General features: G+C 30.6%; 1 protein-coding gene across 1 annotated transcript; it reads right to left on the bottom strand.

The window, feature by feature from the left end:
* Positions 1 to 4,949: 4,949 nt before the first annotated feature.
* LOC111675393 (protein late bloomer) lies at positions 4,950 to 8,641 on the bottom strand. The gene is made up of 5 exons (XM_046955259.1): positions 8,423 to 8,641; positions 8,059 to 8,232; positions 7,804 to 7,959; positions 7,513 to 7,707; positions 4,950 to 5,097 (listed from the first exon to the last, which is right to left on the bottom strand). Exons 1-5 carry the CDS (start codon positions 8,480 to 8,482, stop codon positions 5,020 to 5,022), a joined length of 663 nt encoding a protein of 220 aa, XP_046811215.1. The 5' UTR covers positions 8,483 to 8,641; the 3' UTR covers positions 4,950 to 5,019.
* Between the last annotated feature and the right edge of the window lie 7,998 nt (positions 8,642 to 16,639).

Genomic DNA, 16,639 nt, shown 5'->3' with positions numbered 1-16,639 from the left:
GAGTAAAATTCCAAATGAAACATTTCAGAAAAAAATACAAACATTGACTAAATAGCAAAAATTCACCTCAAAATGTTTAAACTTTTGGCCATTTTGTTGTTGCTATTGTTAATTTATTTGCGCTCTCTATTTAATTTTTTGTAATTTTATTGTTGTTGCTGTTGGTGTTTTTGGGGCGATTAATTATGCCAAGATTTTTCCAAAAATAAGAGTACGAATGAATGAATGTCTGTTTTTGTGATTGTGGGTGTTGCTGGTCTTACGTTTGGATATTGGTGTGTTTGTATTTTTTTCTTTTTACGAAAGAGTGTTTTCCTTTATATGATTTTTTTTTTTTTTTGAAAAACTTAAAAAAGTTTTTAAATGTTCATATTTTGAAAAGAAAAAAAACGTTGTTTTTTCGCGATGATTATTTGTTTACTATTAGATTGTAGTTCGGAAAACGCAATTTATTCCAAAATATGTAACTTTGTATATTTTTATTAGAGACATGTGCATATTGTAGAGTTTCCGTGAGTATTTTAAAATAACAACCGTATAAGGTTGCACTAAGCAATGAACAGATTTTAGTGACCATGAAAATATATTCCGGAAACAGGATACAAAATTATCCAAAAACTAGTATTTCGTACGTTATACATGTATATTCGTCTTTCGAATCTCCTGAATTCAATTCGTATGGCAACCATTATCTTGTTTATGTATAAATCAAGCTGCTTATAATTTTTTGAAATTTCTGTTTTTTCAAGATATGATTTTAACAACAATATTCATGAGGTCAAGACTTCATATCTGATATAAGTTGTATAGTATTGAAAAAGGGTTCAATCCACGATTTCACTCAGTCATTATACAAATGATCGTTCGGTATACAGTTTAAACAGTCATAACTTCTCTAAAAACATCAGTTTCATAGGTACCAAAATCTATATAACAAACTATACCGTCTGTATTTCTTTGAATGAGTCTAGTAAAGACATGTTTGCTCGTCCGTCCGTCTGGCTTGTTGTCCATGTATATCTTGTGCGTAAGGTACATGCCGCAGTTTTTAAGATATTTTGGTAAAATTTGACACGTTGAAAAAGTCTGTTGAAAATGGTTGAAATCGTTACATTTTTTAGCTTGCCCCTATACAACCGGACTTCGCGATTTGGGCTTTTTTATTTCATAAGTATGTCAAATATACTATTATCTTTCCAAAAGTCGCCACAACTAAGTTTTATATAAGCATAAATGACACTGCCGAGTTTTGCAAAAATTGGACTTTACTTGACTTTATAAAAAGTAAATAATTTTTAAAATATACTTATGGTGTAGGATATTATATGGTCGGCCATGCCCGACTATATTTTCCTACTTATTTTCAGTTTCTAAGTAAATTTCTCAATCACATCAAATTTTCGATATATCAAATTTTTGAACACGAGGTTTAAAACAACCATAGATTGGCAAAAACTTTCTACCACATTACACATCTAGTTTTCGACTAACTGTTATGTCACAATTTTTCATGAATTTCCCATAAGAACTTTTAAAGTTCGTTAAAAATCTCTTGTATATGCTGAGAAATCGTCCATTGAAGGCATTGTCTTAAAATAATCTCAATACTAATAGAAGATTCCAAACAGGAATTCTTACAAAGTCGACAGATTAGATTTTTTAAAGACATAACACATTTTAAAAATTAAATAACGTCTCAAAAATGACGCGTTTTTTTCAAAATTTTAGACACGATATCTCGGAAATCAGATTAGGATTCAGAAAAGTTTATTTCTTTAGAAAAGTATAGATCAACATTTTCAATATTTTATGTCTTCTTTAAATAAAATATGTCATTTATTTTTCTCTTGTTTAGAACATTCTAATCTACTACTAGTTGTTACGCATACATACATAATTATTTTTACGCTTTTATAAATTTTAAAATTTAAGTGTTGTACTATTATAGTTGGGAGGCTGCAAGTTGGGTTGAATGTTGCCAACTTCAATAATATGATTTGTAACTTTATTTTTCTTATTCTGTATTTCCTTATATAACTCATAGATCTGCCATACACTTATTGATTGCGCAGCTAAAAAAATATAAATCAAATGTAGAAAAAATTCTTAAATTTTTTATAAAATTCTCTTACCAGTTATAAACATTTCCCGTAGATATATCAATACCATGTTATCATTTATAAAATCAAAATTTATTGAAAGCGCGAATCGTATAAGGGAATTTACGACATCGAGGCCAATGCAAACCATCCAAGGAGAAAACAGGATATGAAGTCTCTTAAAATATTTAAAAATTATTAGCTTTTCTTATGTAAATGTGAACGTATTATAATATGAAATATAATTACCATTTTAATTCCCACTATAAGTAAAAAAGATAATAATATAATGATAATATATAAAATCAATTTTAAAATAAGAATACTTGAAACATTATCGGAGTAAAAACTTGGATATTCATCTGAAATTAAAATGTTAAATACTAGCACATTAATTCTGAAGCTTAAATGTGTAATTTATTATTCAAAATATTTGTTAGTCCATTTTACCCCTTCTTCCATCAGTTGATAATAATATTATGTATTTAATACATAAACAGACATAAGTACAAATATTTACTACGCCTATAGCAATACCCATTACATAACGGTCAAACTTCATTTTTTTGGTGTATATTAAATTTGTCCTTTATATCATAAAACGTTAAATTGTACTGGTTTAAGACAAAAATATTTCAATGGTTTTTAAATTAATTTTCTGCTTTAAAAGTGATTTTTCCAATAACTATAATATTTATATATGTATTTCTATACATACATATGTATGGAGTGAAATAACATTGCACATAAGGATAATTTTATATTTACGACATAATTTCTATCAAAAATTAGTCTATAGACTATACTATAGACTAAACAATAGACTATACTATAGGCTAGACTACATACTATACTATAGACCATACTAAAGACTAAACTATATACCATACCATAGACTAAACTATAGACTAAACTATAGACTAGACTGTAGACAAGACAATAGACTATAAACTAGACAATAGACTAGACTATAGACTAGACTATAGACTAGATTATAGACTAGACTATAGACTAGACTATAGACTAGACTATAGACTAAACTATAGACTAAACTATAGACTAGACTTAGACTAGACTTAGACTAGACTATAGACTAGACTATAGACTAGACTATAAACTAGACTATAGACTAGACTACAGACTAGACAATAGACTAGACTATGGACTAGACTATAGACTAGACTATAGACTAGACTATAGACTAGACTATAGATTAGACTATAGACTAGACTATAGACTGGACTATAGACTAGACTATAGACTAGACAATAGACTGGACTATAGACTAGACTATAGACTAGACTATAGACTAGACTATAGACTAGACTATAGACTAGACTATAGACTAGACTATAGACTAGACTATAGACTAGACTATAGACTAGACTATAGACTAGACTATAGACTAGACTATAGACTAGACTATAGACTAGACTATGACTAGACTATAGACTAGACTATAGACTAAACTATAGACTAAACTATAGACTTAGACTAGACTTAGACTAGACTATAGACTAGACTATAAACTAGACTATAGACTAGACTAGACTTTAAACATAAGAGATTCCGGATCTGAAAGAGTCATTCGTAAAGTCACTTCAAAAATCATACGGAGGCATCCAGAGTGCCAAAATAAACCTTTCAGCTGTGGGGACAAGAAAAGCTCTAGATCGCCTAATTTTAGGTTGGACATAATGTCGTTTAAGAGAGGCATGGGAACTTACTATGTGCTATTGATGCTTTGAATGTGGCCATATATCGAAGTCCTGTACAGAAGAATAAGACAAATCTTACAAATATAAAAAATGTGGAGGCAAAGTGCACATATCCCAAGACTGTGTGGCGGGCTAAATTGTAGACATACATATATAAAAATCTTATGAATACCGCAAATCATGTTAATTTGACCCTATGTGCATTGCTAAAAGATTTTCTGTTCTAGATACTAGTGCGAAGTTTTTAATTTATTCTACGGTTATAAAACTTATCTCAATTTTGATTTTAATTAGCAAATACATATTTTTCTTTTACCGTATATGTAAATGGGATTGATTATACCCTGCCAGCAATTCGAATACTAAAAAAACATTCCTTGTTAAGCTAACTACATTGTAGTGCCGAAGTGTCTCTAAATATGTCATTTGGCAACGTAAATAACCGATTTTTATAACTAAATACATTTTAGATTCCTTACAAAAAACTGTTGTCTGTTGATTTTAACGAACTATTATCATGACTTGTAATAATATTACAAAAAAATACCAAACCTTAAAAATTATTTTAAGTATTTTGAACTACTTGAACTAACTTGCACCGATATATTTATTCCGATTATGCACTGAATTTTAGTTTCTTCCAGATTTCTTTGTTTTTAACATGTTTTGCATAATTATCAAAATAAACAACAAATTTTTTATAGAATGTTTTACTAAAGAGAAGTGTATTTAAGTAATAGTTAAATAAATTTCCTTATTTAAAACAAAATATTATTAATTTTTACAGCATACAATAAAGCTATTAAAAACTGCTTTTCTAAATTTTGTTCGCCTTTAGAAATCTTCCTAAAAGCAACAACTCTCCAAGTAGCAAAATTGATTTTTTTTTAAATATATATCGAATTAATTTACATACTTACGAATCATTCCGATTTCTTATTAATATTAAAGAATGAAGTTTCTAAGTATTTTTTTAATATATATATTTAATATATTTACATACATATTGTATGTATTAAGGCATTAATACGAGTATATAAATAAATACACAAATATACGATGTAAATAATCAATATTGTACATAAATACTTCTTATATAAATATAGAACATTTTGTATATAAATTAACAATAAATTTAACAAATCTCTGTTGATCTCAAATAAATAAATTAGTAAATTAATTAATAAGTAAAACAAGTTGAATTAATTTCGAAATTGTTCCCTTCTGTGTGTATTGCGAAGATTAATTCCCATCAAGGACGAAAGTCCTAAGGCACATAACTGAAAATATATATATAGAGAAATTATTAATATTTTGTTTCATTATAACTTACTTATAACAAATAACTAATTGTATAACAAATAACTAATTAGAAAACAAAAAAAAGTATGGTACATATGCATAGGCGTATACCATCTCCATGGCTACACCAGTTATGACTTATTTTTTTTAAATAAAACATTTGGGATCTTAAAGAGTAGTTTCTAGGAAACATGTGGATGGTGCTTATCCAAAGCGTGCCAAAAATGCAATAGAACCTGAACAACAGGACTTAGAAAACTTAATTTTTCATATGTGTTTGCCAAAAATCGTTTTTTCACCATCGACATATAAAATTTCCAGTTTTTTAAATATAGGGCGAAATATTGGACCAATTAGGATCGATTTTTCTTATTAGTTTTACAACTAAATGAACAATAATATTCTTGGTTATGATTATAGCAAATTTTATTACAATCGGACCAGCCGTTTAGATATGCCAAATATTTCCCCAAATATTTTCTTTCAGTTCCACTGTGCCTAGTTTATTCCCCCCGGAGCATGTTTCTTTGATGTATGACTCACATCTTATTGTATTGAAAACTACAAACTCTGCTACCAGTGCCTCTAGTGTACCGGGACTATTAACTGGTGATGACATTTCACTCCCTGGCTAGTCCTTGGATGATTTGACATGTGATCTAACCAGAGCACCAGTGGTGGCCAGTTGTTGGGAGGACAGTGTCCTAGCTGGTCAGTTGGTTGGAGGTTCCCTCGGGATCCACGTAGTGGCCGTGGGTTAAACCTCGCAGAAAGGCTCGTTTAAAATATTGAGTTTCTGTTACCGGATCCATTAGAAACAAGTTTCAGATACTTGTATCTTATGGATTAGGGGTTGGATGTGCTGAATTAAGGTTTGGCGAAATGAAGTGAGATAGTGCAAGGTTGTTAATACCCTAATCTATAATTTATCAGTGATTTCCCTTGATAGTTGAGTGTGTTGGAGTACAAAACATGAACAATTTATCGCTGTAGGACTACCAATTACGCCCCCTAGGTGCTGTTGCCGAAACAACAGAAGCCATATCAGTAGTATGGTCTAGGAATGCACTGGGGTAAATCATAGATGATGAGAATGCTCTAGGGATATAAGTATTCGTCACAAAATCAATCGGGTTTGATGTTTGATTTTCTATTGTCTCCATATTATTGATTGTCTTTTCCTTGTCTGAGTTAGAGTGAACATGTCCGTAATACTTGTCATTCACCAACGGGACAACTATGACAAGGTTTTTAGATAGCTCGAGCAAAGTGCATTGGCCTAGAAATTCTATATACAAAGGCAGTTAATATGCACAATAGGGCGGTGGTAGGTCGTTACAAAAGAACAATCAGTGGTTGAATATGACCACAGTGATATAGGCCAACATGACAGGTGTTCACGTAGAGTACTTGATACAGTTAACTACTATATATTTAAAGCTGAAGCCATATTTTGCAAAGCTATAAAATACATTGTAAAATATTTTTTTATATTTAAAGGACTAAAACAGCGCAAAGTTGAGTTCAAATGAATATAAAGTTTACATTATGTACAACATTATTCCAATCTTAAAATAAATTTTGAAGTACTTTTAAACTAAAATATTATCTTTTAACATTTGTTGAACTTCTCGCGCTTTCCTACCATAATTTTATATTGGAGCCTTAAATTTTGAGGTGAGCAATATGTTAGCTATGAAAAATTTTTTTTTTACCAAATTGAGAAAATAAAGATATTTTAATATCATTTACCTAGATTTTGATATGTAATCACAGTGAAAAGGCGGTACCTTATGCTATCATAACTCAGTGAAAAGTGAAAGTTTAGTGGGGCACATCTGACCATATAATACCCTACTCCAGTATGTTAAAAATAACAAGAAAGAGGTTTTAAACATGAGGGCTCAAGTGGGGGTACGGGTAAAAATGGGCATATCGTAATAAATATTGGTAGAGCAATTTACATCTACTTCATATGTAGAATTTAATCGTATTATTAGTGTTTATAACTAAATTTTGACCTTCATGTCGTTCAGAAAACTTTACCGATGACATGCCTTTCCAAACGGCAATGACGACTGAATCAGATGCTAGCATAAGTTATAGTTATTACTTTTAGTTCTTGTGAAGGCGTTGGGTGTCTAAAAGTAAAACTGGAAATGTAACTTTATTAAGTTTTGTTTAGAAACAGTACTATTACTAGTTCTAATGACACTCGATTAAAAAAGTTTTTAAATTGCTTAGTTAACTAATAAATTTGAAATATTTTCTTAATTTTTCATGTTTAATATAGTAGATACTAGTTATTTTTCCATTGTGACCAATGCAAAAAAAAAATAATAATAATAATAACGAAACCAAAACTTCAACACTCTTTATAGAATTATACTTACTTCCAAAAAGAATAATATCCATTTTATCGCTAAACCAATTCGACCGCTTTTAGAAGCATTTCTCTCTACAATATCCAAACAGTTTTCTGTGAATAAATTAATGGGCAATCTTTCCTCATTTTCATAGCAATTCTTTGGTATTGATCGACCCATCAGTATATAGTCTTGCGAGCCATTTTTACCACAACAATGATACTGTTAATCACCACACACAGCAAATGTAATAAAAATAACAATTTATACAATTAATTCAAATATTTTATGCTAATAACATATTAGTTGTTTTCCCACCTTCTTCTCCGTTTCAATAATTTGTTCTGCATTCAATGTATAATTACTCCATAAATTATTAAAGTTATTACGGGCATTCTCAACATAATCGGTAGAATGGGCAGCGACAATAATATAAATTTGGAACGCCAACAAAAACACCATACACATGGCGTACTGCAGACAATAAAATGGTAAAATGAATACAAATTAATAACAATACACAAACAAAAAGACAAGTGGACAAATGGACAACAAGAACAGCATTTCACTTACACTCCATATGAGACTTGACGAATGGCGACAAGCTCCAATACAGCCCAAAAATGAGGTGAGTATAACAAATGATCCAATAAATATTTGTACCACTATGGCAACATGTTCAAAAGTACCTGGCTTTGAGGAGTTTAATTCGTAAACAGACAGTGCTATTAAACCTATACCCAGTAACTGGTGAAAAAAAACATCGAAAATATAATAAGTTTTTTAATTAATATACACACACTTATGCATATACACATGTGAGTACAAACATATGTACGTAAAAATATAAAAAGGATTCCACATTCCTTTGTCCATCATGACGTATACGTGTGGAAAATTAAATCGAATATTTGTTTTGTGAATCACTCATACGTACCGATAGCACTGTGTTTAAGATGCTTAATAAAACCTTATAAAATGATAATTGGCAACTCATATTTATATTTATTGTTTTCGTTTTATTTAGTAATTGTATTTATTTTCATTAAATTTTGATAAAAATTTAATGCTAACACTATTTATTTTGTTTTCTTTTCTTTTTCTATTAATAACTTGTTCTTTCTTGTATTTGTTTTTACAACAATGGCCACCACTTGCTATCTTCACAGCCAACAATATACTAACATTCATTTTCATCGTAGTACTTTACTCTCATTACACTAAATGCTACTCAAAACCACTACAAACACAAACTGTTGTTGTTGATGTTATAAATTTCCTTTTTAATATTTCTCTATTCGTATTCGTTTGTAGTCGTTGCGTGTTTGTCTAACGGTTTTTCTTTTATTTTTGTTAATTTTAGTCGCTCTAATTTTCCGAGTGTTGGTTGTTTTTTTGTTTGTAGTTGTTGTTACTTTTTTACAGCGGTATTCATACAATTTTTTTATTGTAGATATTAATCACTACACTAAACACATAAGTTTTAAAACTCATTTATAAAAGGGTAGTTCCTAAAAATGGTTAATAAACCTATTGTAAATTGCTATGAATATAGCTGCTATTGTTTACCCGGTTTGTTTTGATTTTAGGCAAGTTCGTATGTTTGTATGTAAGAGTATTTCTTATTAAAAAGGGAGTCGTAGTAAGTAGTATTTAGTAGTATGTCATGTAATGATGTCATGGTTTGAGTTTTCCATCTTAATAAGTTTCTATTGTTATTGTTTTTATTTTCCTTTCACTCTCATATAAAATGATAAAAACGCATACATATACGGTCTCGTAACATGAAAATTTAAATAAAATTCTCTTGATTGTTATACCCTACAACACTGTAAAAGGAGTGACATATATTAGTTTTAAAATATGTGAATAAATCGATTAAAATATTTTTTTTTTTTTTACTAAGGACTCAATTTTGGATTGATTTCGATTTTGGGTTGATAAAACAATCTATACTACATTAAATCTGAAGAAATACATCCAGCACACTAGCGGACCTGTTATCAATCATTTCATTATCGTCTCAGTTTTCTGTACGTAATTCCTTAGAATAATAAGACGAAAGCCTGACAAAGAGGGTAATGCCCTCTCTATATGCTCTACACTCGTCTGAATCCGCATATATACATAGTAATTTACACCCCACGTTGCGGCGGTGCTCCAGTGAATCAATACAATTGGATACGCAACTGTCAACCTTCGCCCTCTCCTGTAAATAGTAAGAAGATTAAGAAGATTAGATTAGAAGATTAGATAAAGTGTATTACACCAAGAACCAAAACCAAGACACTAGAACTCGTCTTTCGACACTTGAAAAATGTCTTTAGTATTTTCATGCCCAGAACATCATTTAGAGATTTTCATCAAGTCGTAAATAAACGATTCATTCATATTGCGCCTCATTGTTGCATTCTGTAGAGGACTTGGCATATAACTGAATGATAAAGATAAGCAGATATTACATCATCTGCAAAAGAGTACATTGAGTGGACAATTTGATATAGAAGTTCGGAACCACTGAAGAAGTTGCAGAACCACTGAATTAATCTTTTACTCGTTTAATGAGATCTGTAACAACTAGTTTTATGTGATCTCTGAGAAAGTTCAAAATAAATCGAGAGAAGTTATTACATACACCAAATGCAATAAGTTTTGATACAAGTACTCGATGTATAATATGTATATTACGCACATATGACCTACATGTGAAAATCACTATATATGTATCCGTATATCGATATAGGGTAACATGTAATCCCACTTGATTGACTATACATTTTTCCTTGTTTTGGTTTATTGTTTTGGAGGATAAATAAGTGTGTATGAGTGTATGTGCTTGTATGTGTTAATGAGTATGTCAAATTAGTGTTTGTCAAAATATAAAGTGTATTTTTTTGTTTTCTTATAAACACCAGTTTGTAAATATTTACTAAGTAAATATACATATTTTCCAGCAGTTATAAAAAAGTCAATGTATTTTATTTTAAGATTATTTTGTTATTTATCCTAACAGCACTGTAATTGTATATGTACTGCATGATCCAAAAACGAATATTAAGGTAAAAATATTTATTGAAACATTTTTAAGTGTTTTTATTTGGAAAATGTGTATTAAACCATTGTTAATATTAATAATCATTTTGAGTTTTTCAGACTCATAATTTAAAATAATACTCCTCTAACTACAGGGTTTATGTCAATACTAAAAGATATAAAAAACGTATTTAACATACCGTTTAACATATACATTCACACAATTGTAGATATATAAATGAGGAAGGAATTGTTTATTATATACACTAGTTGGTGTAATAAAGAGAAGAAGTTTAAATAATTTTCACTTTTATTACAAACATTGTTTGTTCTCTTTAAGCAAGAAAAAATTGGATGATCACATCAAAATTAATTCAACAAGGTCGTCGTTCAAAAAAAGAAGAAAATATTTTCACACAATTTACGAGTTGTCTACAATAATCTGAAACTATTTACGTTCATCAATTGAAGTCTGCTCAGAAAGGCAACTTAGGGAACAAATATTATCACCAAAACAAATATTTTACTAAAATATTTCATAATTATAAAATGATAAATGTGCTAGTCCCAGGGGAATTGGACTAGCACAAGGAAAAAAAGATTAACTATCATTAAGCTTTTCTAAAAATCTAAAATTCTAGAATTGTATTTTTGTTTCGTTTAAATCACAGATACAGCAAAATTATATATTGACCTATTTAGACGTTTACCTTCGCTAGGTTTTACTCACTGTATATTAGGTATCCTACAGTGAGCAGAGCAAGAACGATATGTAACTTAAAATATATTTTTTTAAAATGTTTCCATTGTTATGTCACCCACTGTATATGTTTCAAATGATTTGTTTTAAAGGATCGTTCTAAATAAATACTTGAATTAATATCATTGCTTAATGACAAGAGGTGAAATTATCCAGCACTAAATAATACGTGTCCCATTTAAAAAATATACTATAAACGTAATGTACAAGTCCCATTCGTGAATTGTATTTGTTTTAAGGTCATGACCTACTTTTTATTTTATTGTCTTAACGACAGTAGTACATACAAAAGTGGCATGACAGAATATCGTGAAAAGCTGGAATATGTATAGATGCGTAAGCATGCGTTTTGTACTAACACTAAACAGCTCTGTAGGACATACATATCAATGCCTTTCATAAAACATACTCAAAAATATAATTTATTGGAATTTTTACTATCCTTATATTAAAAAGATTTATTACTCACATTTTCTACAGAATATTCATCAATAACTTCATTAATCGTTTATGAATACTGTGGATAGTATTTTGGGTCAAGTTCAGACATGTCAAAAATATGTGTTCATACATTAACAAGTAAGAAAGTATAGTCGGGCATGGTCGACCATATGATACCCTACAATATTAAATGTGGTTTATTTTTCATAATAAAGCATTTATTGTCAATATTCCCTTGTTCCGATACATTTAAGCAATTTATGGATGAAAAACTAATTTTCTGAAAGAGGCTAGGGGCAAATGTGGACCAAGTCCGATAAAATTTTTTAAATATATTTATATTTACATAATATTTTATTGTGCTGAATTTCATCGCGATATTTGTGTCTATAAGTTAATTTGGGACATTCAAGTAATTTTCTGAAGTGGACTTTGTATGGGAGCTAGGGTCAAATGGGGCCCGATCTTTATGAAATTTGGCAGGGTCATCAAGACTTCTATAAAACTTAGTTGTGCCGTATATTATCGATATATCTGTATATTTAACATAATTATGAACTCAGAAGCCCTTTTCGTGGGGTTCTGTTCTATGGGAGCTAGGGGAAATAATGGACCGATATAAACCATTTTCAATAAGATTCGTACTTGGGTCAAATGAAACGTGCGTGCCAAATTTCATCCAATTATCTTGAAAATTGCCACCTGTACCTTGCGCACAAGGTTTACATGGACAGCCAGCCAGACGGACGGACATAGCTTAATCGACTCTAAGCCGATTGGTATACTTTAAGTTAAGGGTCTAGGACGAATATTTTTGTATGTTACAAACATCAGCACAAATCCAATATACCCTCCCCACTAAAGTGGTGTAGGGTATAAAAATACCCAGCAAAAACTTAAATTTTATAGTTTTTCACTACGTTTTTCACTACAAATTTATTAACATTTTCGTCATTATTTTAACACAATGATGACATTGACTTTCTATCTCATAGTTGAAATAATACGCTCCTTATATAGTTTCATGTTCTGTTAATTACAAAGTAAATATTTACTAATTAATTGAGTCATTAAAGTAAACAGCAATAAAATCAAATTTGCTTTATTCATAATTCATATATGAATTCTAGAAGATTTTGAGATATTATAATGAATGACTTATTGCAGTAACTTGGTAGGCCCCAAAAAAGATTTGAAAAATCCTAAAATTATATAAAATTTGTAGAAAAGTGTCCGAAGAGAACACGAATGTTCTCTTCGTTCTGCCGAAGTTATTGTCACATTCGCACTAACTTATCCAGAAAGAAATCATTTAAGGATTTTTAAATGAACATTAGAAAGCTGTTATTATACTCACCAGAAAAAAATTAACTAGCTATACTGTAGTGCTATACTATATAGCTATACTATAGTATAATCGGGACATTCATTCCGAACTGTAGGGATACTAGTATATGTGAACTTATTTATTATTTTTTTATAATTTTTTGAATTTGTTTATATTTTTAAAAGCAACAAGTTGTTGGATAATGTCTGCTCTTTCTGTAAAACACATAATAAATACATTCAGTAAATTTGTATGGAAAGCAAAATAAAAACAAATAATTTTTGTTCATTTGCAACTAAAGAGTCATAATTTAAAAATCATTGTTTCGATTGAAAATTTCACAAAAATCAAAACGGCAAAAACTGTGTAATGACCTTTGCTTACTCGACAACTTATTTTCCAATGACTAATACATACCGTCTGTATTACTTAGAGTGAGTTTGCTAGAATATTTACAGATGGTTCTAAAATGAACTGCGGTGTTGGTTCTGGTGTTTTCTGCGAAGAAGCTGGGGTAAGTCTATCCCACCGTCTTCCCAACAACTGTAGTGTCTTCCAGGCTGAAATATTTGCAATAATGTCAGCCTGTAGGGTATTACACGTCCTCAATATTCGCGGCAACATAGGAATCTTTGTCGACAGCCAAGTGGCACTTCACTTACTAAACTCTTATACTACTACTTCCCTATTAGTTAGATAATGCAAGAAGGATCTATCAATGCTGGGTCGTCTGTCTGACATTTCCCTTGTTTCGGTCCCTGCACATAGGGACTACTAGGGTAATGAACAGGCAGATGAGCTTGTCAGAATGGGATCTGCTCTTGATATTTCCGACGCCGTTTCAGTAGCAACTCCGTTAAGTTTTATTAAGAGCAGTATTCTCAGATTCTTTCTTCAAAAAGCAGAAAACAGGTGGAATAACCTAGACACATGCAAAGGGGCCAAGTTATTGTGGCCATCCTTCAATGAGAAAAACACAAGACACCTTGTAAACCGAAGTAGGCGGGACATATCAAGGCTGATAGCAGAAAATTATCACTTTTTTCAAAAATGACGCCGAGGCCCCAAATCTTTGGGGGTCTATAACTAAAAAAGTGCATGACTTTGGGCAAAAATGAAAAAAAAACTGGAAGACACGTGTCTTCTTATTTTTGGACTTTTATCATATAGTGGTGTCCGTATATGGTTATTCAATCATGACTTAAAAAATTACACACAGTGGTATTAACATTACTCTGGGTAGTAGGCAGACACGCAAGTCGGCTTGGTCTCCCTCACAATGATCATTGTCGCAGTTGCAAAAACAAGGAAAAGGAAGAAACGGTCTTCTATCTCCTCTACGAATGCCCTGCTCTGGCCGTAAAGAGAAACCGCTTTCTTGGCAATCGCTTCATTTTTAACCTTGGTGAGATATCTGAGTTTAGGCTTAATGATATCCTTAAATTTATCACAGCTACGGGCTCGATCTAATACTAAAAAATACAACATCTAACGAGTGGAGTGGTCCGGTCAAAACGTAGTCTCTTAGATTCTACTTGACACTTCGCGCGCTGGATATGTTGTTTCCAAATTTGTTTTTTAAACACAATAATAGAAGCAGTGGACGTATTCTCTTAATATATAAACTTTTTCTCAGAAACAAAACTATGATTACCTGCAAATAGGTAGTAAGTAGACATATTTGCAGGTTATCGTAAAAAGAACTAACCCTATTTGTAAGCGAGTGTTGTAAGTACTTGCCTCCTGTTATTATCATTATACTAGCTTATAGCGAGCGGTTTTTTATGTTTTGTAAAAATAAATTAAATTTGTAAAATACTTGTAATCTCTCTATTACTCAATGTTGTACTGCTTAATTTTAATTGGTACCATTTAATATGATTTCATAATAAAAACATATTATATGAAAATTTGAAAAGTACCTTTTAAAGAACGAAAAATTACAAAAAATCCTCGTTTATAGGTTCTCACTTAACCCTAATGGTCCTAAATGGTTAATTTCATGTTTCTAACTTCAATATCATAGAAAATGAAAAAGATGCTTTTTGAAGAAAGAAAAAGTACAAAAAATTACCTTTTATAGGTTATCTATACAGTTTTTACCCGTTTATTCCCTGAAGGGGCCGAATTTGAAAAAACTACCAGACACCTGTCCGCTTATTTTTAAGAAAAACAGCGATGAACTTTAAACGGTTTTTGTATATTTTCTAGTTTAGGAGATACGAGGTTACCGATTTTAACCGTTTTAACCCCTTAACACTCGAATTTCCAAAAAATTCCTTCTTAGTGGATCTATTTGGTAGGAGACCAAATTTCATACAGTCAGTAACGTTAGAATTTTATATATACATAAAGATCCTTAAACACAGTCCACCTATTTTGGGAAAAACATTTGTCCAATTCAAAATCTATGTCGTATCGTTGTAGCCTTGTAAATCATAAACATTTTTCAAATAATTTTTTTTAAACGAAAACAAGTCAATAATAAAAAAGTTACGACATACTGCAATATAACCGTACAACACTAATTGTGAATTGAACAATTGAATTTTGAGTAAAGACCTTTTAGTTACAGCCATTTTTTCATTTCTCTTGTAAATAAACGGTGTGCCGGAAAAATTGTCTACGCAATTTCCTCTTTTTAAATACACAACTATTTCTGAGCTACAGCACTACGATGAGGAAATATTTTTCTTGATACTATAAGCGACATTAATAATAAATCGATTCTGAATCGCTTTTTCCTTAAATCATTCTACAAATTCTTATAAGAGTGCTGTCATAACAAGCTAAGCAATATTGAAAACTAATATTAGAAACTAATTGTATAACTGTTCTCCATATAGGAACGTAGAGAATCACCGGACCTTACCCCTAGAGAAAATTACACTGGACCCTACCCCCAGAGAAAATTACTTTTATGCCCATGACTGAATAGAAAATATGAAAACAGATATGAAATTCGAAAGAAGAAAGTGTACCAAAATCGATTAATTAAATCGACTGAGTTCGTCCATTGATTTAAGTCTACTACATACCTGAAATTTAACACTCAATTCTCTTTTGGTTCAAGGGCGAACGCAATTGGAAATGGTTGAAATCGGTCAATTATTTCACCCAGGCCCTATACAACCGGAACCTCCGAATAGGCCTTTTGAGCTCATAATTATTTTAAATGATCTAGTATTTCAACAAAACATAGTCCTATATAATTCTAAATAATACGGACTATTTTCGTAATGGTGAGTGGTGGTAGAAAGTTACCTTCAAAACACGAATTGAATTTTCACAACTCATTTATAAATACTAGTCTTACGATTAAATTTGGCACAAATAAGTTTCACATAAACATAAACCGGACCTTCCGATTTGGACCTTTTATCTCTTAAAGTTAAGCTATGTTGGTCGGTATAAACTTGGTATAAAATTTGTCGATACTCTTCTATGGAAATCATAATTATGTTAAATATACTTGTATCTCATCAAGAAAACCCACAACTATGTATTTTAAAGGCCTTAATGATGAATTTCTTAATAATCGGACCTCCTTTAATATTATCATATAAATCCATCCACCAAATTGTATGGTTTCT

This window comes from Lucilia cuprina, chromosome 6 (assembly GCF_022045245.1).
Source record: "Lucilia cuprina isolate Lc7/37 chromosome 6, ASM2204524v1, whole genome shotgun sequence".
NCBI lineage: Eukaryota > Metazoa > Arthropoda > Insecta > Diptera > Calliphoridae > Lucilia > Lucilia cuprina.
This window is presented reverse-complemented; position numbering and strand designations above follow the sequence as displayed.